This window comes from Rhinatrema bivittatum, chromosome 8 (genome assembly GCF_901001135.1).
Source record: "Rhinatrema bivittatum chromosome 8, aRhiBiv1.1, whole genome shotgun sequence".
NCBI lineage: Eukaryota > Metazoa > Chordata > Amphibia > Gymnophiona > Rhinatrematidae > Rhinatrema > Rhinatrema bivittatum.
The window spans coordinates 79,574,943-79,602,181 of NC_042622.1; the positions used below are offsets into that span (position 1 = coordinate 79,574,943).

The 27,239-nt window shown below is 45.2% G+C and overlaps 1 protein-coding gene across 9 annotated transcripts in view; it reads left to right on the forward strand.

Annotated features, from left to right (window-relative positions):
- SPTAN1 (spectrin alpha, non-erythrocytic 1) overlaps positions 1 to 27,239 on the forward strand; it is a 457,019-nt gene that overhangs the window by 402,136 nt on the left and 27,644 nt on the right. For 5 of the 9 annotated variants that reach the window (XM_029611329.1, XM_029611328.1, XM_029611326.1 and 2 more), the window contains 8 exons: positions 2,391 to 2,550; positions 3,196 to 3,272; positions 3,364 to 3,573; positions 5,398 to 5,694; positions 6,167 to 6,279; positions 21,482 to 21,499; positions 22,864 to 22,926; positions 23,887 to 23,941. In XM_029611329.1, coding sequence (XP_029467189.1) covers positions 2,391 to 2,550; positions 3,196 to 3,272; positions 3,364 to 3,573; positions 5,398 to 5,694; positions 6,167 to 6,279; positions 21,482 to 21,499; positions 22,864 to 22,926; positions 23,887 to 23,941 — 993 coding nt within the window. The remainder of the gene's footprint in view (positions 1 to 2,390; positions 2,551 to 3,195; positions 3,273 to 3,363; positions 3,574 to 5,397; positions 5,695 to 6,166; positions 6,280 to 21,481; positions 21,500 to 22,863; positions 22,927 to 23,886; positions 23,942 to 27,239) is intronic. The other 4 variants (XM_029611332.1, XM_029611333.1, XM_029611334.1 and 1 more) reach the window with 1 other exon arrangement.

Below are 27,239 nucleotides of genomic sequence, written 5' to 3' on the forward strand. Positions count from 1 at the left end.
CGAACAATGTCTCCAAATAAATTTGTTAGAGCTCAGGGCAATAAAAAAACTCCCCTAATAGCATTCCAGTCATGGATACAGGAAAAGTCAGTTATGATTCATACAGACAATCAGGTAGCGATGTTCTATACAAACAAACAAGGAGGATCCGGTTCCTTGATACTTTGCAAGGAAGCAGTTTAGATATGGGAATGGATGGAACACAATCAGATCTTCCTTCAAGCATCCTACCTATCGGCCTTGCAAACACAAGAGCAGACAAACTCAGCAGAGTTTTCCACCTACACAAGTGGTCACTGAAGCAAGCAGAAGCAGACAAGATCTTCGCAAATTGGGGTACCCCAGAGATAAACCTGTTTGCATCAGAAGAAAATCGGAAAGTACAGAAGTTTTGCGCTCTTCTTCCCAGCATACACATGACGTCGCAGGATGCTTTCCTGATTTTGTGGGGAACCAGCCTTATATACGCCTTTCCTCCCATACCACTAATCTCACGCACAATCCAAAAATGTATAGCGGACAGAGCGAATTTAATCCTCATAGCTCCTGCATGGCTGAGGCAACCATAGTATGCATATCTTCTTCATCTTTCAATCAATCCTCCAATACTTCTACCTAAAGACCCGTTTCTCCTTTCACAGGATGGAGGGAGTCTGATTCACCCCATGCAGTCCTCCCTTTACTTGATGACGTGGAGATTGAACAGCAAATATTAGACTCACTGAATCTCTCCCCAGACATAACGTAGGTTCTTATTGCATCAAGAAAGCCTTTCACCAGAAAGAATTATGCTTTCAAATGGAGGAGATATTCGAATTGGTGCAACATTCAAAGCACTGACCCCTTTTCTTGTCCTCCAAAGACACTATTAACCTATCTGCACAACTTGTCCCTTTCAGGACTAGCAGTAACATCCATCAGAGTTCACCTCAGTGCTATAGCAGCTTATGTCACGGATAACGGCTGCTCCATCTCTTCTCATCCTTTTAATTTCCAAATTTATGAAGGGCGTACTTCACCTGCACCTGCCCATTAAAAAACCAATAGTTCCATGGGACATTAATCTAATCCTCGAAGCATTAATGAATCCTTCCTTTGAACCCATGTCCACCTCTTTGCTGAAATTCCTAACCTGGAAAGTTCTTTTCTTAGTAGCTGTCACTTCAGCAAGAAGAGTAAGTGAACTACAGGCACTGATAGTCAATTTTCCATATCTACAGTTTCACCATGATAAGGTTTTACTACGAACTCATTCTTCTTTTCTACCAAAGGTGGTATCCGCCTTTCATTTAAACGAAACAATCTCCTTACCAGTTTTTTGCCCAAAACCATATTCTGATGACTGACAAAGGCTTCTTCATACCTTGGACTGTAAGAGAGCTTTAGCCTATTGCAAAAACAGGACTGACCTAATCAGGCATTCCTCTCAATTGTTTATTTCCTACAACCCGGGACAACCAGTGTCAAAAAGAACACTTTCTAATTGGCTTACCACTTGCATACAATATTGCTACTCCAAAAAGTCAATGCCTCTTACCGCTCTGATTAAGGCTCACCAAATCAGAGCAACGGCAGCTTCCATAGCGCATATCCAGGGGGTGTCTATCCAAGACATTTGCAGGGCAGCCACCTGGTCTTCCATTCACACCTTTACTTCACACTACTGCCTTGATCACCAATCTGCTTTAGATTCCTCATTGGGATCTGCAATTCTACAAACTCTTTCAAAACCTTGATGGCTATCTGCAAAAAAAAAAAAAAAGAGAGAGAATTTAATGTTCACTATCAACTTTGCAACCTATGAGCTTGGGACTCCCACGATGCATGTCTAAATGCCCTTCTTATCGACTGAAAAAATCAAGTTTGTTTACCATAAACAGTGTTTTCCGTAAATAGCATGGAATTTAGCCATGCATTCCCTTCTGCCTCCCTGGACAGCCAACCTTTCATGTCAACACCTACACCAGCGCTTAGCTTGGAAAACCGAGGAAAGGCTCGAGGAGCGCAGGAAGCAGAGATCATGCGCACTTCAAAGCTCTTTGAGCTAAGAGAGTAAGCTCCGCCTCGTGATATCACAGATGACATCACCCACGATGCATGGCTAAATTCCCTGCTATCTATGGAAAACACCGTTTACGGTAAGCAAACTAGCTTATATAGTTGGGGGTACTAATCCACCAGCATTTCACTTACCCAGATAAGAGGACACATCTTCCACTCACAGCAGTGAAACAGACTTGTGAAATGTCATTACCTGATGGCTAAACCATGTACAGCAGATTTTTTGGGGGGGATGGGATCAATGCTTGCTGTACTGATTCCCACATTGAGGTTCTGGATTTGGGGAGATGTTAAATTTGCTGCTGAACTGGAATGTTTTCTCTGATCAGAATAATCACCACGAAGAGAATATTATGGCCAAGATACAGGGACTCAGGGGAAAAGTGACTGAGCTGGAGAAGGCAGCAGCTCAGAGGAAGGCGAAACTGGATGAGAACTCTGCATTCTTGCAGTTTAACTGGAAGGCTGATGTGGTGGAGTCCTGGATCGGTGAGTGGGGGATGTAGGAGTGGTGTAGTGGCCTGGATTGGTGGGAATGTAAGGATGATGTGGTGGCATCCTAGATCAGTGAGTTCAGGATGGGAAGGGGCAGTGTCATGGACTTGAAACTGTAGAGTATGGAGGAAGATTGTAGTAGTAGAGTCTTAGGTTACTAGGATCGGAGATGGTATATCGATGTCTTGGGTTGGGCTGATGTATTAATTTCCTAAATCAGTGGTATTCACTCCCAGCCTTCTAAAGCTGCCAACTGATCAGGTTTTTAGGACCAGTCCCCCTTGAACATTCAATGTAGTGTGCCTCAAAATTTGTTGCTAATCTCTGAATTAGTGTTTTGCAAGGAGTAATTGGCTTAGAAAATGGAAGCAGAGAGCAGATGGTTCCATGACCTGAAAGACTTAATTAGCACTAAAACTTGTGACAATAATTGATCTTGAGTAATGAAATCACTGTGGTTTATATTGGTGGGACAGTTATCAGAATGGAAGAAACTGAAAAGGTAAACCAAAATTTCAATTTCATTGAGACCGTCAAGGCCTGCATCCAGAAATCAGTATTCTGACCATGTCAATATTAGATAGACATGAAGGAAGAATCACTGGTGCTCATGTTCTTATGCCATACTTTAATTTTCAGGGGAAAAGGAAAATAGTTTGAAAACAGATGACTATGGGCGGGATCTGTCCTCCGTGCAGACACTCCTCACTAAACAGGTTAGTGCCATCTACTCCATCCAACAGTGAGAATGCAAGGAAATCTGCAACCTGCCATGCACTGATTTTTTTTTTTTTTTTTATGCTGCAGGAAACTTTTGATGCTGGTCTGCAGGCTTTTCAGCAGGAAGGGATTACAAACATCATTGCATTGAAAGACCAACTCCTGGCAGCTAAACATGTGCAATCTAAGGCAATTGAGGCTCGCCATGCCACCCTAATGAAACGCTGGAATCAATTGTTGGCCAATTCGGCTACCAGGAAGAAAAAGTTACTGGAAGCCCAGGAGCATTTCAGAAAGGTGAGCAAGGATGGATGCTGCCAGCAAAATGGAATAAGTGGACTTCAGTGCCAGGAAAAATAGTGGAAAGTGTTCTAAACATCAAAATCACAGAACATATAGAAAGACATGGTTTAATGGAACAAAGTCAGCATGGCTTTACCTAGGGCAAGTCTTGCCTCACAAATCTGCTTCACTTTTTTGAAGGAGTTAATAAACATGTGGATAAAGGTGAACCGGTAGATATAATATAATTGGATTTTCAGAAGGCGTTTGACAAAGTTCCTCATGAGAGGCTTCTAGGAAAAGTAAAAAGTCATGGGATAGGTGGCGATGTCCTTTCGTGGATTGCAAACTGGCTAAAAGACAGGAAACAGAGAGTAGGATTAAATGAGCAATTTTCTCAGTGGAAGGGAGTGGACAGTGGAGTGCCTCAGGGATCTGTATTGGGACCCTTACTTTTCAATATATTTATAAATGATCTGGAAAGAAATACGAGTGAGATAATCAAATTTGCAGATGACACAAAATTGTTCAGAGTAGTTAAATCACAAGCAGATTGTGATAAATTGCAGGAAGACCTTGTGAGACTGGAAAATTGGGCATCCAAATTGCAGATGAAATTTAATGTGGATAAGTGCAAGGTGATGCATATAGGGAAAAATAACCCATGCTATAATTACACAATGTTGGGTTCTATATTAGGTGCTACAACCCAAGAAAGAGATCTAGGTGTCATAGTGGATAACACATTGAAATCGTCGGTGCAGTGTGCTGTGGCAGTCAAAAAAGCAAACAGAATGTTGGGAATTATTAGAAAAGGAATGATGAATAAAACGGAAAATGTCATAATGCCTCTGTATCGCTCCATGGTGAGACCGCACCTTGAATACTGTGTACAATTCTGGTCGCCGCATCTCAAAAAAGATATAATTGTGATGGAGAAGGTACAGAGAAGGGCTACCAAAATGATAAGGGGAATGGAACAACTCCCCTATGAGGAAAGACTAAAGAGGTTAGGACTTTTCAGCTTGGAGAAGAGACGACTGAGGGGGGATATGATAGAGGTGTTTAAAATCATGAGAGGTCTAGAACGGGTAGATGTGAATCGGTTATTTACTCTTTCGGATAGTAGAAAGACTAGGGGGCACTCCATGAAGTTAGCATGTGGCACATTTAAAACTAATCGGAGAAAGTTCTTTTTTACTCAACGCACAATTAAACTCTGGAATTTGTTGCCAGAGAATGTGGTTCGTGCAGTTAGTATAGCTGTGATTAAAAAAGGATTGGATAAGTTCTTGGAGGAGAAGTCCATTACCTGCTATTAAGTTCACTTAGAGAATAGCCACTGCCATTAGCAATGGTTACATGGAATAGACTTAGTTTTTGGGTACTTGCCAGGTTCTTATGGCCTGGATTGGCCACTTTTGGAAACAGGATGCTGGGCTTGATGGACCCTTGGTCTGACCCAGTATGGCATTTTCTTATGTTCTTATGTTCTCATGGTATATCTGGCTGTGTGAACCACTGAAGCTCACACTCTGTATAGGCTGTGTATGTGGACATTGTATGCTCCAACTATCTATAAAATATAGGGACTGAACTGGTTTTAGACAATGTAATAGTTCAACCACACTCTTAACTCCCTCCTTCCGCAACAGCTGTAATAATCAATCCAGCCTTGTGGGCTCTGTAGAGCCAGATCTGTGCACTAGTTGCTAGTCTGTCTTTAATCTCTCTATGGTATGACTCTAACCCTTCATGGTGATCAAGTTTCCTGTGCTGTTTAGTTTAAAATGTTCCTTGTATTTGATTGTATAAACAAACTGTTTTCTTGTATTTAAGGTTGAAGATTTGTTCCTAACATTTGCCAAAAAGGCATCTGCCTTTAACAGTTGGTTTGAGAATGCAGAAGAGGATTTGACTGATCCAGTACGTTGTAACTCATTGGAGGAGATTAAGGCACTACGTGAGGCACATGATGCCTTTCGCAACTCACTCAGCTCTGCCCAAGCAGATTTCAACCAGCTGGCAGAGCTGGACCGCCAGATCAAGAGTTACCGTGTGGCCTCGAATCCATATACCTGGTTCACGATGGAAGCGTTGGAAGAAACCTGGAGAAACCTGCAAAAGATCATCAAGGTAAACAAATCAGATTTCAGTCTCCACTGTAATCTGACTTCTTCTCTGATCCTGGAAGATTTGCCGTGAAATCGGTGTACTATGTAATACCATATTTTCTGGTGTATAAATTGCACCAGTGTATGTCACGCCCCCTATAAATTTCCATTTTGACAAAAAAGTTGGTAGATAAGTCACACCTTTGTATGACACACCTGTTTCTCTCAGCCTGTGTTGTAACCTTGCTGTGCAGAGTTTGTGACAGTATATAAGTAGCACCGGTGTATGTTGCAGACACTGAAATCGTTGAAAAAAATTGCGATTATACAATGGAAAATACAGTATATGCATAGTTTGACCAATGAAAACATTAGTGAGGCTAGAGGCTTGTTCCATGGCATTATTCTGTACAGTAGCTATAGTCATTTCTCAGTCTATATATTCCAAATTCATGCCAGCTTTTGTAATGTGCAAATTCTTCCTGGTTACTCAGGAGCGTGAGTTGGAACTGCAGAAGGAGCAGCGAAGACAAGAGGAAAATGACAAACTACGTCAAGAGTTTGCACAACATGCCAATGCATTCCACCAGTGGATTCAAGAGACCAGGTTTAAGTCCAGACCAGCTAAGCAGGAGCTTCTGCCATAGTTCATTTCCCCAAGTGTTGCCACATAATTTGTGTAGTGCTGTCCCATAGCAGAACATTTAGTAATATTTCTCAGGGAATGGTGAAATTTAAACTTGACTGTTAATTTCATTTTCTTTAGTCCTGCCAGATTGGTCCAGGTAAACTGACTTTACTCTTCCTTAAGGGTCTGGTGCAGCCTTCATCTCTTCAATAAAAATGTCAAAGTTAAGACAAGCGAAGCAATTGTTTGTTTTTGGTTTCCAAATCAGCACCGCAACCAAGAAACTTCATTCCATGGTCATTAACCCAGAAATTAGATAATCCCTACACCAAGGTCATAATTAGGCCAGCTTCCTTCAGGCAACAACGTACTTGCTAGTTTTCTAAGCTTGTCAGATTGAGTCCTTGATTATTGTGGCTTCCCTGAGTGAGTTCTGGACTGATATGGCAGAATTAAAAAAAAAGAAAATAAAGTTAAAATTTCATCATCTTTATCATCCATGCCAGATCAGTGCATACAAGTTGAACATATGCAAGCACCTCCCAGACAGGACAGAAGGAAGTGATCTTGTAAGGAAGAATCCTCTGAGGGAGAGAAAGGGTGATGGAGCACCCCTGCTTGCACTTTCAGAACTTGGTCTAGGGGAACTTCCAGGTTACACAGGAGACTGGACATCGGTTATGGTTCTAAAAGTATAGCCAAAACCCCAGGCTCCTGCTTTCCTTTTTTGGTTGAAGAATTGTTCATCTTGGAGCTTCTCCTGGATGATCCAAATACCACAGATTAGTCCAGAGCCCCACCTGATTAGGAAGTCCACTTGTGTTGCCATATAACCTAGTGTGCTACCTGCAGTCTCTCAGTATTGACCTGTACCCAAGCCAAGATAATAATAACCAAACATTAAACTAAAACCCCAAAACCCCTCAACCAGCAGGAGGGAGGTGAATCCTCAAAATTGGAAAACCCTTTTCCAACAAGGGAGAACATCATTGAATCCCTCAACAACTCTACAGGAGGCAATGGAGATGGGGAATTCCTTGCCTCCCCTGAAGCTAAGCTGACTGCCATTTCTGCGCTGATAGGAAAGGACTCAGCAGCAGCTTCCAACACTCTATACATGCCTAACTTTAATGCAAGAGGTCACCCAAGCTGTCGTTCCCCCCCCACCCCCCCCCCCCCCCCCCCGTCCCCCCGGAGAAGCAATGCGTGTACATGACTCTCCATGGGAGCAGCAGATCTTGCTGTGCACCATCGCAGCCACATGGTGCTAGGAGCATTGTTCCTCTAAACTGAGCATATATTTTCAGAGCATCGCTCAACGTGTGTTATAGTCACTCACATAAAGTTTTTTCTGTGCTATTTACAGAAATGCAATTCTAATACTGGTGCTCAAAAATTGTAGGTTTAAAAAAAATGGTGCTCACGCAAAAAAATTTGCACACATCTAGTCATTGCTTGGAGGAAACATTGGCTAGGAGGTGTGCATCAGTCCAACCTCTGCATCAAGACCCCAAGCAAAAGAGATGACTGGCTCTGCAGACAGGCACACAACACCGGTGATTAGGTCCACTACGACCTCTAGTACGCATGGATAACTGCGCCTTCACAAGCCACAATTTTTTTATTTCCCTGTATGTACCCGGATCAGTCCAGACAGTGGGTTGTGTCCCCCTTCCAGCAGATAGAGTCAGAGCAAAAAACTGTAAGGACGGCCCCTAATTGGTTTGACTGCCCTCTGTGTCCCTTCAGTATTTTCTCTGACTCCAGCAGATGGCAGGGGGCACCTTCGGCTCCCCAGCATTCTTTATTACATTTTCAGTCTATATTTCTAACTTGTCTGGTATGGATCAATTTAAAAAAAAAAAAAAAAAGAGTAAATTTCTCACTATTCTCCCAATCATCCCTGGACTTGCAGGCAGAACTTGATAGGGACAGTTTCCCATTGTTTCTTCACTGTCTGTGGACTGGGGGTAAGTTTTTGATTTATGTACTTTCTTTTTTCAGTATCTCTCACAGCTGTCTCTGGGTGAATGTTTGTGGCTCCAACCTCTTCCCGTCACAGCAGCCCACCCTGAGACGTTGCTTCCTCGGACCGTGCAGACAGAGAGGCGCCATTCCTCTATCTCTCTATCTACAGCCTTTGTAGATACTGCTGCTGACAGCCTCCAGGAGAGTTATTTCTCACTCTCCCATGCCGCGTTCGACGCGATGTGCAGCCTGTGGGGAATCTGGGCGACTCTCCCGTGAGGGCCTCTGCTCGAGCTGCCTCCCCGGTGGGGAGGGATCCTCCAGATCGAGGGGACATCCGATTTTGCGCGCTTCTGCGCACCCTCCCTCTGGGAGGTCGGCTCCATCCCATCCTGAAGAGGGAAGGGCAGCCATTTTGATTTCGGAGCTGCCTGCTCCTGCGTCTCCCGATTTGAACAATGACTCCGGTTCTTTGCCCCCCCCCCTCCAATTCTGACGCCGACGAGCTCTGCTCCTAATAATTCCATCGTGGGACAGGTCAGTGGGGTCCCTCCTGCTGCCCCCCAGGGCCGTTTTCAGCAGAATTCATTTTGCTCATGCACAGTGCGTATTTGGCAAGGCTCTCCCAGGATACAGCAGCTTCCCCTCCCCAAAAATCCCCAGGCTTCAAGGGAGTGGGGATTTGCCAGATCTCGCTCAGGTACCTGATCCTTCCGGGTCCCCCAGGGACAGGTACCACAGGGGGCTCACAACCAGGAATCCCTTGCCCCTCTCGAGTGCGGGTGGTTCCCCAACCAGCTAACCCCGACCCCCTCCTCCCTCAACATCCTGACCCAGACTTGGATGACCCGCTACCACTACTGGAAGGGGATGACCCATGGGTTTTACGACTCTTTCAGAGGGATCAATTGAACCCGCTCATTCCGCAAGTCCTTGAAGAACTAGACATTGTTTATAATTTCTGGACTCAAAGCCAGGGCAACAAGAACACTTCTTACTCAGCAAGAGGTTTTAAAATATAATTTATTCAGCTGTTTAAAAGAGAGTCCAAGACAAGTGTTCCTGGGAGATGCGATATAAATGCCCTCTATCAGTAATAACTAGCATCTCCATGAATATATGACATGCCCTGACTTATATAATCAAACTACAGCACTGCCGAAGCTTCCAGAATGAATGACGTGACTGCCCAAAGACTTCTTTACAAAGATACATTATGCTGTTGTCATGACAATCTATCATGTATAGGAAATGCTTGTGAGGACCTCCCTCAACTAAGAATTCTTCTAACCCTGTTCATCCTCCCACCATAAAAGTTCCTTTATCACCCTAACTTTGATGCACTTTGTTCTTCTGTTCTTCTCTTGATATTCTTTGTTGTGTAAACACATAGCAAGTCTGTGGTTTCAATAGGAAACTCAGCATGAATTCCGTTTTCTGGAGCCAGGACTTAATTAAAACTGTACCCTTAGGGGCATCTTCATTTACCTGGCTCCTGTCCGTTGAAATAGGCATCTGCAAGACAAAAGCCTGCATCCTGGTTTCCTGCAAAACAAGTTTCCCTGTATTGTGGTGCAGATATTGTCATTGAAGCCTTTCTGGCCTGTAATTATAGAGCCTGCCAGTAGGTCGATCTCAGGGATATTCTGCAAGTCATGCTTAGAAAGGCACTCAGAGTTCATTCACCTCTGACAGGCCACAGTACAGCAGAGGCGTCTGGGTATTTTTCCTCTTAATATTGTGTATCTGATCAATCATATTCTTCATTTCCCTCTATGGGACACCGTTAATGGACAGGTGTCACATCAATCAATCTTCGATGATGAGCCATGACAAAGGAACTTAAAAGTGTGTCCTAACCACTAACCTTGGTATTTATCAGGTGTAGTGCATAGGTGTGTGTCCCTCTAGATTCCTAATTAATATGAAGGATACTCCCACAAGCATTCACTAGTTAATCAAACAATAACATCAAAACTAATTTTCACTAGGTAGCTATTAGCTCTATAATGGAGCTATACAGATACCTGCATTATAAAAAGGCCCTACTTCATAATAGCATAATCACATATGTTATCTTTCAGAGTCAAGTAATTACATACTAGTGGTATAACATATAAAGATAAGTACACAGAGAGACCAGTATGAAAGTACTATGTTTCTCATATAATACTAGATATCTTGGGCAAATCTTTTCAATGAATACTGTTGTTGTGAACAACTATCCAGGATAATATTCATTAAAATGACAAGCAGGGATATAATCAATGCACCTTACCAGAAAAGTAAAGGAACCAATAGAATAGAAGAAACAAGAATCAATAGAAGAACTCATACTGTGTTGTGCATACATGATGTGGGATAAATTATAAAAGTGTTGCAAAGCATAAGACATATTCTAGTCATATGCTGCAGTGATGGAAGATCAAATACAAAGGCATATGCATGATAGGCAAAGGCATAGCAAAAGTCTGAAACATCATACTAATTCTGTAGGGTAGTTATAGTGCTATCCAGTATTATGACAACAACCCGTAGCAGTGAAAACCCTCACTGTATGGACAGTCCTAATTCACTTGTGGCAGTCATATGTCCAAGAGATAATACAGCTGTGTATGGCAAGTATTAATTATTAAGGTAGATGATAGCTAGTAATACTGCTTCATCTTCAGATACTTCTAGGGGAAATCGGGCTCATACCCTTCTTAAATGATGGTAAGCCTAAGTGTAATTGGGAATAATCATAAAAACAAGTAAAAGCTGACACTATGAGAAAGTCTTTAGCGTATTATATGAACTAAAACAAAATAATGTACTTTGCAGAATTGATAAACCATCAGTGTGAGTCTTTGCACAGGGAAAGGAAGAAATTTAATACAAATCGAAGATAGAACTAAGAAAAATTATATCTTCCCCTTTGGAATCCTAAATAGAAACCAACTAGCTTATAAGTCACAGATAGAGTTTATAGTGAAAGGGCCAAGATAAGAAGAAAAGAACAATGAGCAATTAATATGCCGAAAGATATAGTAATAGAATGTTGCAGATCCCTATAGCAGAGCTCTTCATGTGTAAGGTATGTATTTGTTTCAAGGAGAACAATCTCATAATAAATATCACAGGCTACACTAGTAAAAAACTTTGTGAAAGAGAGTGAAACAGTCATTAGGTAAAATCTAGTAAATAGTGTCATAGGAAAAAGATATTCAAAGAAGGGTTCAGCAAAAACATTAGAATAAGAGATAGAATATTGAGATATTAAAGATCAGCAAAGTGATTACCCTAAGTGCAAGCTACAAAACAAAAGAATAGGAATAGCTTATAACTTAGGCTAGTGTGGAAGAGAAATATAAAGAGATCTCCCTCTTGAACCCTAAATTATCATATTTGAATCACACTGAAACACATCACCCTCTATGTGATCAAAGCAGCTTCCATAGATAAAGATAGAAAAACCTAGGCCCCACAGGAGCCTGCGGGGCCCAGTGAGACTGGGAGAAAATCTCTTGGCGGGTCTTTGGCCCCCTGTGAAAACCTTTCCTTTCCATCACAGGCTCCTTTAGTTGTCAAGAGAGTGAGATGTTCCTGATGGGTCCTTCTGGATTGGCAGAGCGATGGACAAACTGTACCCACTTCCTGAAGAATCTTTGCATAAGAACATAAGAAAATGCCATACTGGGTCAGACCAAGGCTCCATCAAGCCCAGCATCCTGTTTCCAACAGTGGCCAATCCAGGCCATAAGAACTTGGCAAGTATCCAAAAACTAAGTCTATTCCATGTTACCATTGCTAATGGCAGTGGCTATTCTCTAAGTGAACTTAATAGCAGGTAATGGACTTCTCCTCCAAGAACTTATCCAATCCTTTTTTAAACACAGCTATACTAACTGCACTAACCACATCCTCTGGCAACAAATTCCAGAGTTTAATTGTGCGTTGAGTAAAAAAGAACTTTCTCCGATTAGTTTTAAATGTGCCCCATGCTAACTTCATGGAGTGCTCCTCAAGGTGCCCAGTGTTGATGCATCGGTGTCCGCGGTCACAAAAAGGACAACTATCCCGGTCACGGGGGGCACTGCGCTAAAAGACACCCAAGATCGCAAGCTCGAGGTGTATATGAAGAGAATCTTCGAAATTTCGGCTCTGGGGGTCCGTGCGGCGGTCTGCAGCTCTCTCATGCAACGAGCAGGGCTTCGTTAGATACAACAATTACTTGGTGCTCAAGAGCTTCCCCCTGAAGAAGCAAGACAAGCGGACCTCCTGGAGGCGGCAATGGCATATAGGGCGGATGCTCTCTATGATCTACTCAGAGTCCTAGCCAGAACCATGGCCTCCACCATCTCCGCTCGACGCCTGCTTTGGCTCCGCAATTGGTCGGCGGATTCTTCCTCCAAAGCTAGATTAGGCTCTTTGCCTTTTAAAGGAAAATTGCTTTTTGGGGACGAGCTGGAACAACTCATCCAGTCCCTTGGGGAGAATAAAGTGCATAAGTTACCCAAAGACCGGCCTCGGAGTGCCAGGACTTTCAGCTCCACACGTTACCACTTCAGGGGTCAGCGTCATTTTCGTCAGTCCAGACCAGCTCCGCAGAGAGCTGCCTCATCCAGATCACAGTCCTGGTCTCATTCCTTTTGTGGCCACAGACAGTCCAGGGACAGCTCCTCCCAAGGGGCTATCAAGTCCACACAATGAAATCTTGCTGACCCACTCTTCAACCCCCAGGATAGGCGGACAGCTGTCCCTTTTCTACGATGAGTTGGTCAAAATCACCTCAGACCAGTGGGTCATGGATATCTTAAAACACGGCTACGCGTTAGAATTTGCTCGGCACCTAAGAGACCGATTCGTCTTCTCCCCCTGTGGTCCGGTGAAAAAGCAAGATATAGTGAGGCGCACGCTGGTTCGACTCCTAGGCTTGGGGGGCCATCATCCCGGTACCCTTGCCGGAACAAGGGTCAGGCCACTATTCCATCTACTTTGTGGTTCCCAAGAAAGAAGAAGACTTCCGTCCTATCCTCGACCTCAAAATGGTCAACAGGGCCTTCAAGATTCCACACTTCCGGATGGAAACCTTACGCCCTGTGATCGTGGCGGTCCACAAAGGAGAGTTTCTAGCTTCCCTAGACTTGAGGGAAGCTTACCTGTATATTCCTATTCTCCAGTCACATCAGCGCTTCCTTCGCTTCAAGATTCTGGGACAGCATTTCCAATTCTAGGCCCTGCCGTTCGGACTAGCGATGGCGCCACGGACGTTCACCAAGGTGATGGTGGTAGCTGCGGCTCTCCGAAAGGAGGGGATCCTAGTTCACCCTTACCTGGACGACTGGCTCATCCGGGCGAAGTCTGTCTATGCCGTCAATAGGGTGCTGCTTCTCCTACGCTCTCTAGGCTGGGTCGTCAACCTCGCCAAGAGTCATCTCACCCCTTCGCAAACAATAGATTTCCTAGGCGCCCACTTCAACACCAAACAGGGGAAAGTCTTCCTCCATCAGGATCGAGCGGACTCCCTCATTTCTCAACTGCAACGCTTCAGGGATCTCTCTCCACCCACAGCCTGGGACTACCTCCAACTGCTGGGCTCCATGGAGTCAACTATAGACTTAGTGCCCACATGTGTCCGCTACAGCAGGCGTTACTCTCTCGCTGTAAACCTGTGTCTCGGGAGTTTCAGGCTCCTCTTCCACTTGCGGATTCGACCAGACATAGCCTGCTCTGGTGGCTCAGCCTGGATCACCTATTGCAAGGAATGGACCTGGAAATCCCTCAGTGGATGATTGTAACCACAGACGTCAGCCTCTCCGGCTGGGGAGCAGTATGCGGGTCACAGTCGACGCAGGGGTAATGGTCACCCATCCAGGCAACCTGGCCTATCAATCGTCTGGAGACCAGGGCGGGTCCGTCTGGCGCTCAAACATTTCCTTCCCTTACTACAAGGGCGTGCGGTGCGAATTCTCTGACAACGCGACGACAGTGGCCTACATCAACCACCAGGGCAGCACAAGAAGTTGGCACGTCTCCCAAGAGACCGACAAGTTGATGGTATGGGCGGAGTCCTATCTCCCTCCTGGCGGCCTCCCACATCGCAGGGGTAGACAATGTTCAAGCAGACTTCTTAAGTCACCAGCGCTTAGATCCGGGAGAGTGGGAACTCTCCAAAGAAGCAATGCAGCTCCTGGTGCAAAGATGGGGGACCCCCCCCCCCCCACCTAGATCTGATGGCCACGCAACGGAATGCGAAGGCCGCGCGCTTCTTCAGTCACAGGAGAGAGCACGGCGCAGAGGGTGTAGATGCCCTTGTCCTTCCATGGCCACGGGATCTCCTGCTCTATGTGTTCCCACCGTGGCCTCTGGTGGGGAAGGTCCTCCGGAGGATAGAACTCCATCAGGGTCTAGTAATCCTGGTAGCTCCGGAATGGGCTCGAAGGCCGTGGTTCGCGGATCTGATCAACTTGGCAATGGATGGGCCCCCACGGCTGGGACATCTTCCGAACCTCCTCCGTCAAGGCCCAGTATTTTTCGACCAGGTAGATCGCTTTTGTCTTGCGGCATGGCTTTTGAACGGCGCCGGTTGAGACGACGAGAATACCAAGACGAAGTTATTTCCACCCTACTTCAGGCTCGGAAACCATTTACGTCCATTGCTTAGGTTCGTGTATGGAAAGTGTTTGAAACGTGGTGTGTCACCCTGCAGGTTTCTCCATGCCATGCTTCCATTTCCAATATCCTCTCCTTCCTGCAGCAAGGTTTGGAGAAGGGGCTGGCCTACATCTCCTTAAAGGTCCAGGTGGCGGCCCTCGGGGCCCTTGTGTCTCATGCTCATGGACTTAGTCTCTCTTCACACCCTGACATTATCTATCTGGTTTTTGCAAGGGGTGAAACATGTCCGGCCTCCGCTCCACTCTTCGTGTCCGTCCTGGAATCTCAATTTCGTCCTCCAGATTCTTGGTAGCCCACCGTTTGAACCTCTCCCCAGCACCACCCTTAGGGATCTCACTCTCAAGACTGTATTCCTCGTGGCCATTTGTTCCGCTCGCCGGATCCCGGAATTACAAGCATTGTCGTGCCGGGAGCCTTCCCTCCGTTTTAAGGATTCGGGGGTTTCCTTACGCTCGGTACCCGCTTTCTTACCCAAGGTGGTTTCAGCTTTTCATCTGAATCAGTCGGTAGAACTCCCATCCTTCCCGGCTGATAGTCCTCGAGAGCTCAAGTGACTTGACTTGAAAAGGGTCCTCATGCATTATTTGGAATTGACTAACCCTTTTCGCCTCACGGACCATCTTTGTCCTATGGAGCGGACCCAAGAAGGGATGCAAGGCTTCCAAGACAACCATTGCACGTTGGTTAAAGGATGCAATTTCTTCTGCCTACATAGGTGCTGGGTGTACGTCTCTGGCAGGCATTAAGGCTCATTCTCTTCACTCCCAAGTTACCTCCTGGGCAGAGAGCCACTCTGTTTCTGCTCAGGAAATCTGTAGAGCAGCTACCTGGAAATCATTGCACACTTTTGCGTGTCACTATTGCCTACATGTTCCCTCTTCGCAGTTTGACTCTTTAGGTGCGCAAGTTCTTCGTGCTGGGCTATCCAGGGCCCGCCCTACATAGGGAAGCTTTGGTACATCCCACTGTCTGGACTAATCCGGATACGTACAGGGAAAAGAAAATTGTTCCTCACCTGCTAATTTTCGTTCCTGTAGTACCATGGATCAGTCCAGACGCCCTCCCTTTTTTCCTGGATTGAGCCCAGCTCCAGTTCTTCTCTATGAGTCTGTTTGTCAGTTCTTTTTGTAAGTTCCAAGCGTTACATATTTACGGTTGTGTTTACGGTTTTCAAGTTGATCCATACCATGGGCTTTTCTGGCTCTGATATTCTTTATACTGAAGGGAAACAGAGGGCGCTCCAACCTATTAGGGGCCATCCTTACAGTTTTTGCTCTGACTCCATCTGCTGGAAGGGGGACACAACCCACTGTCTGGACTGATCCGTGGTACTACAGGAACGAAAATTAGCAGGTGAGGAATAATTTTCTTTTTTTAAAACTTCAATGGCCCCAAAAGAACAATAAAAATTCTTTCCTTAAAATAGCCGGGTCGTGAAGATGCAGAGCTGTCCAGGAAATCCAAAGGTCACTCCTGTAGGGTGACTGAACTGGATCAACAACTGTACAACCCCCACGGAGACTAGGACTGAACCTCTTTCAAGGGTCACAAACCCCTTGCTTGTCCATTTCAAACCAGGGTGGATGGTCCCACCAGGACCTAACAACCCCTTGGCCGGAACTTGGGGTGCGTACTCAGGACCACACGATCATGAAAGAACTTCGTTTATGGCGGGTACATGATCAAGGCCTGAAGCTCACTAACTCTGCGAGCCGAAGTGATTGCCATCGGGAATATAATTTTCCAGGTGAGGAGCTTCGGGTTGCAGGAGCGTGTAAGGGCTTAAAGGGGAGGACACAAGAGCCATACCAGGAGGATGTTGAGGTCCCAGGACACAATAGGAGGCCGAAGAGGGGTCTTTAGTTGAAGCAGACCCCTCATAAAGCAACCTATTTTAGGCTGCACCGATATGGGTGTGCCAGCGACACCCCGATGGTATGGGCTTAACCGCACTGAGATGAACCCTAACCAAGATGATTTTAAGCCCAGACTCGGAAAGGTGCCACAAATAGTCCAAGAACCTGGAGAGGGGGCAGGAGAACGGATGTAAGCCGTGCCCCACACACCAGGCGGAGATCCTCTTCCATTTCAACCTGTAAGACTTCCTGATGGAAGGCTTTCTAGAAGCCACCAGCACCTGGGAGACATGTTCCGAGAGGTCCAGGGACTGAAGGACTAGGTGCTCAACATCCAAGCCATCGAGGCCAGTGCCTGGAGGTTTGGATGGCGCAGGGTGCCCTGGTTCTGAGTTAGCAGATCGGACGTGGTCCCCAGTCTGATGGGATACTTGATCGACAGATTCCGAAGGAGAGGGAACCAGACCTGCCTGGGCCAGTAGGGCGCCACAAGGATCATGGAACCTCGGTCCTGTTGAAGCTTCAGGAGAGTCTTAAAGAGGAGCGGAAGAGGAGGATACGTGTACAGGAGACCCTTTCCCCAGTAAAGGGAGAAAGCGTCGGAGGCTTGACGTCAGTTCCACACAGACAGAGAGTAAAAATTGCTCACCTTGAAGTTGTGTGGGGTGGAGAAGAGGTCCACATCCGGGGTTCCCCACCGGTGGAAAATCTGGGCCGCCACCTTCGGATTCAGGGACCACTCATGCGGCTGGAAAGAGCAGCTTAGACGGTCTGCCAGCAAGTTCAGAGTCCCGGGAAAGTACGTTGCTCGCAGCAATATCCCCTGCCACAGAGCCCATGACCAGATCTGTACCGCCTCCTGACAGAGGAGGGGAACAACCCTGTGCCTCTTTGCTTGTTGCGACTTGATTGTCCGTCCAAAGCAGGACTGTCTTGTTTGGACAACCAGTCTCTAAAAGCCCAGAGCATAATGAATCACCTGGAACTCTAAAGTTTATCTGGCAGAGAGCAGTCCAGTAACCTTGTGTGTGTGTATGCTGTCCACATGCGCTCCCCAGGTGTAAGGAGAGGCTTCGGTGGTAAGCACTACCTGAGGCAGGGTAGCCTGGAAGGGAATCCCCTGCTCTAAACTGGAGAGATTTTGCTCTTCTTCTTTTCTTTCTTGGCGCCTCTCCTTATTTCCTAATATATTGGAGGACTATAGTTTATGTATTTCATTGTGAAATTTACTATGTATGCTGTAATATGTTTCTTGATGTCTCTCCATTGCTGGTACAAGTTATCTTGTGTTTAACTGAAATATAATAAAAATAAAATTGAAAAAAAAAATTGGAGAGATTCACCCACCAGGACAGAGAGATATTCAGAGGGTGTGTGAAAGAGACACGCGTCTCAAGATCTTGGGATGCCTGCTGCCATTGCGACTGCAGTGTCCATTGTGCGCTGCACATGCAAAAGCAGGCTATTGGGATAACATGAACCGAGGCCACCATGTGGCCCAGCAAGCAAAGCAGAAGGCGTGCACTCACATTCCGAATGCTGCGAACGAACATTGCCAATGAAGAAAGGGCCAGGGCAAGAACACCTTCGCCTGAACTGTGTCTAGCCTTGCTTTTATGAAGACCATCTGGGGAGCCAGGCATAGGTGAGATTTTGTGTAGTTAATGACAAAACCCAAAGATTGCAGTGTCTGCATCGTCAGGGCCAAGGCATCCAGTGCCCCTGTGCCGGGGTTGCTCTTGACCAGCCAGTCATCCAGTTAGAGAAAGATGTACACTGCACGGTACCTGAGGTGCACTGCCACAACTGCCAGGCACTTGGTGAAGATGCAAGGAGCTGAGGCCAAGCCAAAGGGCAGCACCCTGTACTGGTAGTGAGCCTTCCCCAGCACAAAGCGAAGGTACTTTCTGTGCCTGGGGAAGCTGGCAATGTGGCCATATGCGTCTTTGAGATCAAGGGAGCAGATCCAGTCTCCTCTTTTGAGGAGGGGCATAGGAGTGCTCAGAGAAACCATTTTGAACTTTTCTCTTGCGAGAAATGTATTCAACACCCTGAGATCGAGAATGAGGCACAAGTCCCCAGTCCTCCTTGTTATGAGGAAATACCTCGAATAGAACCCTCGACCCTGCTGAGGGCAAGGAACTGGCTTTACCACTCCTGCTACGAGAAAAGCAGATAGATCTGTCCGAAGTATGACCTGCTGGGCGGACGAACCCAACAATGGACATGGGGGAGAGTCCCCTGCGATACTTCTGAAATTGAGATGATACCCCTGGCGAACTATGTTAAGGACCCAGTGGCCCGAAGTGATGGCCAACCAGTGGTGGGCAAAGTAAAGAAGTCTGCATCCCACTGGAGGATCCTGTGTCATGGGTATGTCTAGCTGGTCCATGCTCCCTCGCCTCCAGTAGCTGGAGCCTGTTGGAAGGCCGGCTGGTGCCAAGGCACCTGCTGTTGACGGGAGCAGCTCCAGGAGCCAGCAGGGGGTCTGCGAGTCCGAGAGGCAGGGGGGTGGTATTTCTTCTGCTGATAAAAGGATTTCCTGGAGCCCAGTTTGGAAGATTTCCTGGCAGAGAATGGAGGGTCTGAAACATTAATGGAACGTTGTTCAGGGTTTCGTGATGATCCTTCAACTGAGCCACCGCATCTCTGACCTTAGCCCCAAAAAGATTTTTGCCTGTACATGGTAGATCAGTTAGCGTCTCCTGAACCTCTGGTCGAGGGTCGGAAGCACAGAGCCAGGCCATCCTACGGGCCCCGATGCCCACGGAGGCCACTCAGGCTGCTGTCTCAAAAACATCATAGGTGGATCTCACCTTGTGTTTCCTGGCTTCCAGACCCTACTGCACGACAGCAGAGAACGACTCTTGTTGCTGCTGTGGCAGGCGTTCTGCCAGCTCCTGGACCTACTTCCACAGGTTTCGGTTATACTGCATCATGTATATTATTATTATTATTTAATTTTATATACCGAAGTTTCATGAGAACATGTCACATCGGTTTACATTAGTTATCAAATATTCATTTAAAAATATTTGCATTTCCAAAATTAAATGAAGAAAAGAAAATACAAAGTTTCATAATCAATTAATAAAACAAAATAGTAAAATAATTAAACATAAAATGTAAACAATTAAAGAAGAACAGTAAGAGCAGAGATAATATAATTAACTAAATATTTATATTAAAGGGGGTATATAATCCTTAGTTAAAACTCTTGGAAGGCTTGTTTGAAAAGCCAAGTTTTAATACCCTTTTTAAATATTTTAATGTCAGATTCCATCCTTAGTTCCTGAGGTAGAGAGTTCCACAGCTGGGGCCCGGCAATGGAAATAGCCCTTTCTCTCACATTATTTAAACTCTGGAGAATCTGTCCTACCGGGACCATTAAGCAGAATGTTCACAAAACTCTGCCTGTGCTCCACTGAGAACCTTGGGCCTAAAGCCTTCCCAGAAGTAGTCTATATTCCATCAGAAACCTGGGCCTAAAGCCTTCACAGGAGCAACCTACTCGTAGCTGATGCAACACCAATCCAAATGTCTGCACCATCTGCAGGAAAGAAATATTGAAGAGCTGAAGGTAGCACCATACTCCTATGTGGGAGTGAAGTTACCTTGTCTGCACTGCTCTGGCATGAAAGATAAGGAATACTTGATTTTCATAATTGTTTTATCAATCCTTACAATCGGGCCGATACAGTAAAAATGTAGGAGAGCGGGCGAACACCCGCTCTCCCAGCGCGTGCACAGGCCACTCTCCTGTGCACGCGATTCTGTATTTAAATGAGGCCCGGCGGTAAAAACAGGCAAAAGGAGGCACTAGTGACACTAGCGCGTCCCTAGCACCTCCTTTTGGACCGGAGCAGCAGCTGTCAGCGGGTTTGACAACCGACGCTCAATTTTGCCAGCGTCTGTTCTCGAGCCCGCTGACAGCCACAGGCTTGGAAACTGGACGCCGGCAAAATTGAGCGTCCAGTTTTCGACCCGACAGCCGCTGGCCGACTTCAAATTTTTTTATTTTTTTTTACTTTTTTTACCCTTTGGGACCTCCGACTTAATATCGCCATGATATTAAGTCGGAGGGTGCACAGAAAAGCAGTTTTTACTGCTTTTCTGTACACTTTCCTGGTGCCCGAAGAAATTAACGCCTACCTTTGGGTAGGCACTAATTTCTGAAAGCAAAATGTGCTGCTTGACTGCACATTTTGTTTTCTGAATTGCACGGGAATACCTAATAGGGCCATCAACATGCATTTGCATGTTGCGGGCGCTATTAAGTTCGGGGGATTTGGACATGCGCTTTCAGCCCCTTACTGAATAAGGGGTAACACTAGCGCGTCAAAAACGCGCGTCCAGTGGGTTAACAGTGCGCTCCATCGGAGCGCACTGTACTGTATCGGCCCGATAGTAAGGGCTAATTACATTTGTTTGTCTTTTACCCTTTATTATGCCTTCCATTTTCAAAGCCCCGATTCCAGCAGACATGGCACAGCAGCTTTTGGGAAGTCTTATTGGCCCAAAGTCTGGAATTGCACCACCTTCAGGGAATATCCATATTGCCCCTTTGTCCATCAGTAACTGCCACAGTAACAGAAGTTGTGTTTCCACCCTCCTTAGGCCAGAGCACAATTCTTACATTTTACTAATTTTTATTTTTTTTCCTTTCATCTCTTGATGCCTGCTGCTTGAAATCTGGACAGAACATATCTTCTAGATGGGTAAATTTTGCTTTTAATTTCTTGATCTTTAGGCTGAATATTCTGCCAGATCTGTCCTGCTTGGGTGCAGTGCTACAGGTTTCCCAGGATTTCTGGGGCATAAAAATTCTGCCCTTCATTGCTATGCTACAGGGTTTCCAGGGTTTACCCAAGAGGGGTGGGATTTTGCCCTTCCCCCTGGGAGGTTCTGCCCCTCAATGCTGTGGGGGATTTCAGTCCTTCAGTGCTTTGATGCAGGTTTCCCTAGTATTTACCTTGTGGGGATTCTGCTGTTCTTGGTTTTTCAAGGATTTTTAGGGACCTTCATTTTGGTTTTTATTTTTTAATTTTTCCTGGGAATTTATCAGGGTTTATTATGAGAAGAGCAGAAACAGGAGAAAATCAGTGGAAAAAGGACTCATTTTTCTGTGTAAATACCCGAGTTTATTTTGCAGGACACAGGACAATAAAATAATATTGAACAGATTATCCCACTCACCCATTCAGTAGTATTGCTTTCTCTACCCCCATCCCCTGCCTAGCACATCCCTATCTCTCCCCACACCCCTGAGAATCTCCCTCTTCTCCCCCCCCCCCCCCAATTGCAACAGTTTTCATCCTTACTAGTGATGGCTGCAGGCTTCTCTCTCCTCTAACAGCATTCCTTCTGAGGCTCCCGTGGTCTGCAGCACTGCCAGGGAGCCTGCCAGGAATTGCAACTGGTGGGCTAATGCACGCTTCAAATGCATTAGCAGCACCAGTCAGCAGGCACCTTGGCTGCCTGAGGGAGGTGGGACTTGAAATGCCATATCAGTGGCACTGGTGGGTGAACGCTGTTGCTGGTGGGAGAAAGCACTTGAACACTGCAGGTGCTTTGGCCAGTACTGGCTTCCAACAGTTGCTGGAGGCCTTGAGACATACTGCATCTGTAGCTCTGGAGCTGCTCCTTAATCAGTATAAAATTAAGGTGAAATCAGTTTAAACAGATTGTCACTTTTGGAAGAATATGGGAATTTATGGGTGAAAATCTGTTTAAACTGAAAACGAAGGACCCTAAGGATTTTATACACTTCTGCGCACTTAGTTGCTTCCATGGCTTCACAAAACTAGACATGCACAAATCATATATGCTCTTTCTATATAACATGTCCTTCTCTTTATCTCAATTGAGCTGCTGGTTACTGCTTATGACCCTTGAGGTGTTTTCAGGAAAGGCCAATGTCAAACACTGTTCAGAAGTGCTGAGGTCACCACTGCCAGTGCTTTTTGATACTTGCACTAAAGTGATGTGAATTTTCATACAAAGTTCAGCACTTTGAAGTAGCTAGAGTGGCATTTTTGTGTGTGGTGGTTTTGTACTCAGTCTGGTCTCTCTCTCTGCATAGCATAGCCTATCGTCGTGTCATTCGTGTGTATCAGTATGAAGTTGGGGATGATCTGTCTGGAAGGTTTTTTCCTTTTATTTTTTCTCCTCTTGCCTCACAGTAATGCTTTCCTCCTAACTAACCTTTACTACAGAAAGCTGAAGAGAGAGGAATAGAGGTGTAGTTTTCTTCCTCTCTTTTACCGTGTTGATTTAAGGGCTCAGGCATGTGCTTTCTAGGCTTGCACTGCTGAGTGTGACTGCAGGGTGTAGCACAGTAGTTTGCTGTGTTGTGTGAGTGCTTTTGAAGAGCCAGGTGTAAGCATGAATATTAATATGCCATACAACTGGGTTGTGGAATGGCTGTTAATCAGATTCTTGAGGATCTACTTATAGCACCATAATGCACCACTGAAACAGAAATTTGTGTAGATGGATGCCGCAACTTTCCACCACAAGCACTGCATGAGACTGAATAAGCCATCACTGTAACACTCCTTGTATCCAGGGCAATGGCATTTTCATGTACAGATGATGTCCTGTCAGAAATGTTGTAGCATGGGGGATGGAGATGTAGGTGCTAAGGCAAAGAGGATTGTGATAGGAAGACCTAGGCAAAAGTATGAGGAGGATGAACTACGGTAGCACCAAAGGAAGCTGGGACTTGTATCATTTCAGGGATTTCTACTCTTTTGCAAGGCCTTTCTAGATTCATCACTTACCTGAGGTCTCCTTTCCCAATATTCTACTAATCTATTTTATGACTGCAATGATCGTATGTGCAGTATGCTCATTATTTGGCTTGGAACAGTTTGCTGCGTATCAGTGGGGCTACAAAGAATTTCATGGAGAAGTACAGATTTACATCTTCAGAGTTTTCTGTAGCCCCTTTTGTTATCTAAAGACTTTAAATTGGAGGGAGCATGTTGGGCTTTTTAGTCTAGCAACAGGCATTTGGTATAAAGAGGAAGTGTGTTGAAAGTTAGGGGCCTGCTATTGTTTCTCTGTTTTATTAGTCCTTTCCTCACTATGATTCTGTGTATAGGTCTTGTATGGTGGAAGAATCTGGAACCCTGGAATCACAGCTGGAAGCTACCAAAGTAAGTACAGCTAAGAATGTTCTTTCTGAGCTGATTTAACATAGTGTTGACATTAATTTCCTGAACAATGTCCTAAAAAATGTCTGTATTCCTGATAGAACAACTTAGTTTATTAAACTTGATTATATAGCCTTTCATGCAGTATGAGACTTGAGCCTTATTCAAGTGCTTCTGGCTCCTTTGTTTTCAAATGGCAGCAGAGATCTGTAAAAGTCTTGTTTGCTAAAATTCCCTTTGTGCAATATGGTTTCAGGTTTTCTGAAAATAGTACATTCTCTGTGGATAAGTAGCAGCACAGGCAGACACACAAGTGAGTGATGTTATGTGACACCAGCGTGCTGGAAGGTGCATTCTCAAAGCTCAGAATGATGAAAAAAAAGTCTGAGCATGTGTGGGAGTTCCTGTGCTGCCACCACTGCTCACATCCCTCAGTCTTACTGTCGGTATCTGCACTCAACTGTTGCCACAAACTTTAAGGTTTTGTTTTTTTAACTTTGTTTCTTTTTTTTTTTTTTTTTGTTTCTTCAGAAGTTTTTCTTTTTCTTTTATTTCTTTTCAAAAAGTGAAATTACTTATTACCTAATAATTTCCTTTCCTTTAATACTGTCAGACCAGGCCAGATCAGTGGGATTATGCATCCCAATCAGCAAATGGAGACAGAAATCAACAGGCTCGCTGATGTCATGTCTTATATACCTCTGTGCTGACACCAGCCTGCCAGTATTCTTTTGACAAGCTCAATACCATCAACTTTATTATCGGATTCAAGTGGGTTTTTTGTTTTTTTTTCAAACAGTGGACTTCCAGAAGAACACAGAAGCAAAAACAATGGAAGAAATAACTCAACCTACAGCAAAGTATATACATTCATTCTGGTCTGCAACTCTGCTTACCTGTCTGCAAGTAATTTCCCCTGCAAGGCATATTGTATAAACTATCCAAGACACTGGCAACATAGGGAGGGTCCTGGCCTAGTCTGCCTGTATTAGAAAGGAAAGGAAATTATCAGGTAAGAAGTAATTTCACCTTCTTCATTCAGTCAGACCAAGGTGGGGTACTGCCCCAGCCCCTTGCAAAACTACTGAGGCAAAGGAAACTTCCTCTTGAGCTCTGTTATTCAAGCAGTAATGCTTAGAAAAAGTATGGAAAGACGACCACATTGCCGCTTTACAGATTCCAAAGGAGAGACTAATAGCAACCCACCCAAGAAAAAACGCCTGCACCCTTGTAGATGAGCCGTACCTGCTTCAGCAAGGGAATGCTGGAATTCACAGAAGCTGCTTAATCACCTTTCTTAATCCAGCGTGTGATTCCATAGCCCTAGAGGTCGCTTCACCCTTCCACTTTCCATACAGAACAAAGAGCAGATCATCTGAAGGCACTAGTGACCTTGAGATATCTTAAAATATATCCCCATACATCTAAGGGACAAAGGAGCACATAGTCTTCATAATCTGCCTGCCTGATAAAGAAGGCAAAGATACTGACAGATTCAAGTGAAAACCTGAAATATCTTTTGGAAGGAAGGAGGGAATTGTACAAAATTGGATACTTTCCTTTGTATTCAATAAGAAAAGTTCCCTACAAGACAGCGCTTGCAACTCATATACCCTCCAAGCTGAACAAATAGTGACCTGGAAAACCTCTTTCAACATGTGTAGCCTTAAATAGCCTTAAGAGGAGCAAACTGCTTTTCTGTCAAGCATTATAAAACTAAATTCTGGACCCTTATTGGAACCAGAATCTAGCGTGGAGGTCTAATATGCTTAATACCCCTCAATAATGGGGAGACATTCGGATGAGAAGATAGCGGCCTACTGCAAATACATTGCTACTTGCATCTTCAGTGTATTAAGAGCCCCACCCCCTTAGAGAAGCGTTCCTACAAAAACCCAAGGGTCACAGTGATGCTCAGAGCACCATTCCTCAAAACTTCTCCAAACCTGCTAAGAAAGTGGAGAAGTAGCCACCATGGCTCGGGAGCAACCCTTCTTCACTAATCATACCCCCTTAAAGGCCAGACCATAAGACAAAATCAGTTGTTCCTCATAAAACAGTAGACACGGGCAAAGTAACTCCCAGTGAAGATGGCAGTCACATAGCAATGCTGGAAATCCACAAACTACAACTGGTGGGACCAGTCCAGAGCAACCAGCAATACCAGCCCCGGATGCTTGTCAGCCTTTTGAAAACTTCTGCTTATCATGTGCCAAGAAGGAAAACACATGAAATCCCATTTGTGGGCCACTCCTGAACTTGGGCATCAATCCCAGCTGAACAAGTGTCTCTCTTCCAGCTGAAAAATCTGTTCACCTTTGCATTCTAAGTAGTCACCAACAGATCCCAGTCTGGCTGACCCCACTTCACGACATTCTGAGCAAAGGCCCTTTGAAAAAGGGACCAATCCCCTGGGTCTACAACATTGCAAATGAGGTAATCTGCCTGAACATTGTCCATGTCTGCTGTGTGAGATGCCAATAAGACCTGCAAATTCATCTCCACCCAAGGAAGGAAGACATCCATCTGAAAAGGCACTTGAGGACTGATTTTGCGTTCTTCCTTGACAATTTATGTATATTATTGCTGTGGCATTTTTGGACATCACTCTGACCCCTTTCCCTATTAATTGAAGTGAGACTGGAGGAGAGCTAGGCAAATCATCTTGGCTTCTAAACTATTGATGGGATCAACTCGTCACCTCAGTGGTTCATTATCCCTGAGCACACTGTGCACACCCCAGCCTGTCAAACTGGCATCTGCCATCCCTATGATCCAAACTGGGGTCTTCAAGTCTACTCCCCATTCCAACCACCATTGCAAGTTTTGCCTTGTCGAACTCCAGCAGTGGCAGTGTCACAGATTAGTCTCTAGGTTAGTCTCCTCCTGGAAAGCAAGGCCTTTTGAAGAGGACGCATATGCACCCTTGCCCTCAAGTACTAAATCCAAAGCTGCTGCCATGGAGTTGAAAGTCTGGAGAGATGACCAGCCGTTGGGTCATTGACTGTACCAAATGCTTGGATCTAGCCCACAACCTTTAAACTGTTTGTTCCAGTAGATATACCAACCTATCTTTGTATCAAATCAAGCTCCCAGGTCTGAGATGGCTGAAGATTGCTTTTGGAACAATTGACAATCCAGCCAAAGCTGATATGCTGCCTTGAAACAACTTCACGCTTATCAGCCAATCATCCAGATAAGGGCGTACCAAAATTCCCTTCCTTGCATAGCATCACCACCATCATCTCCTTCTAATATATTCTCAGGGCTGTTAAACCTGTGCCTGAAACTGAAAAGGGTG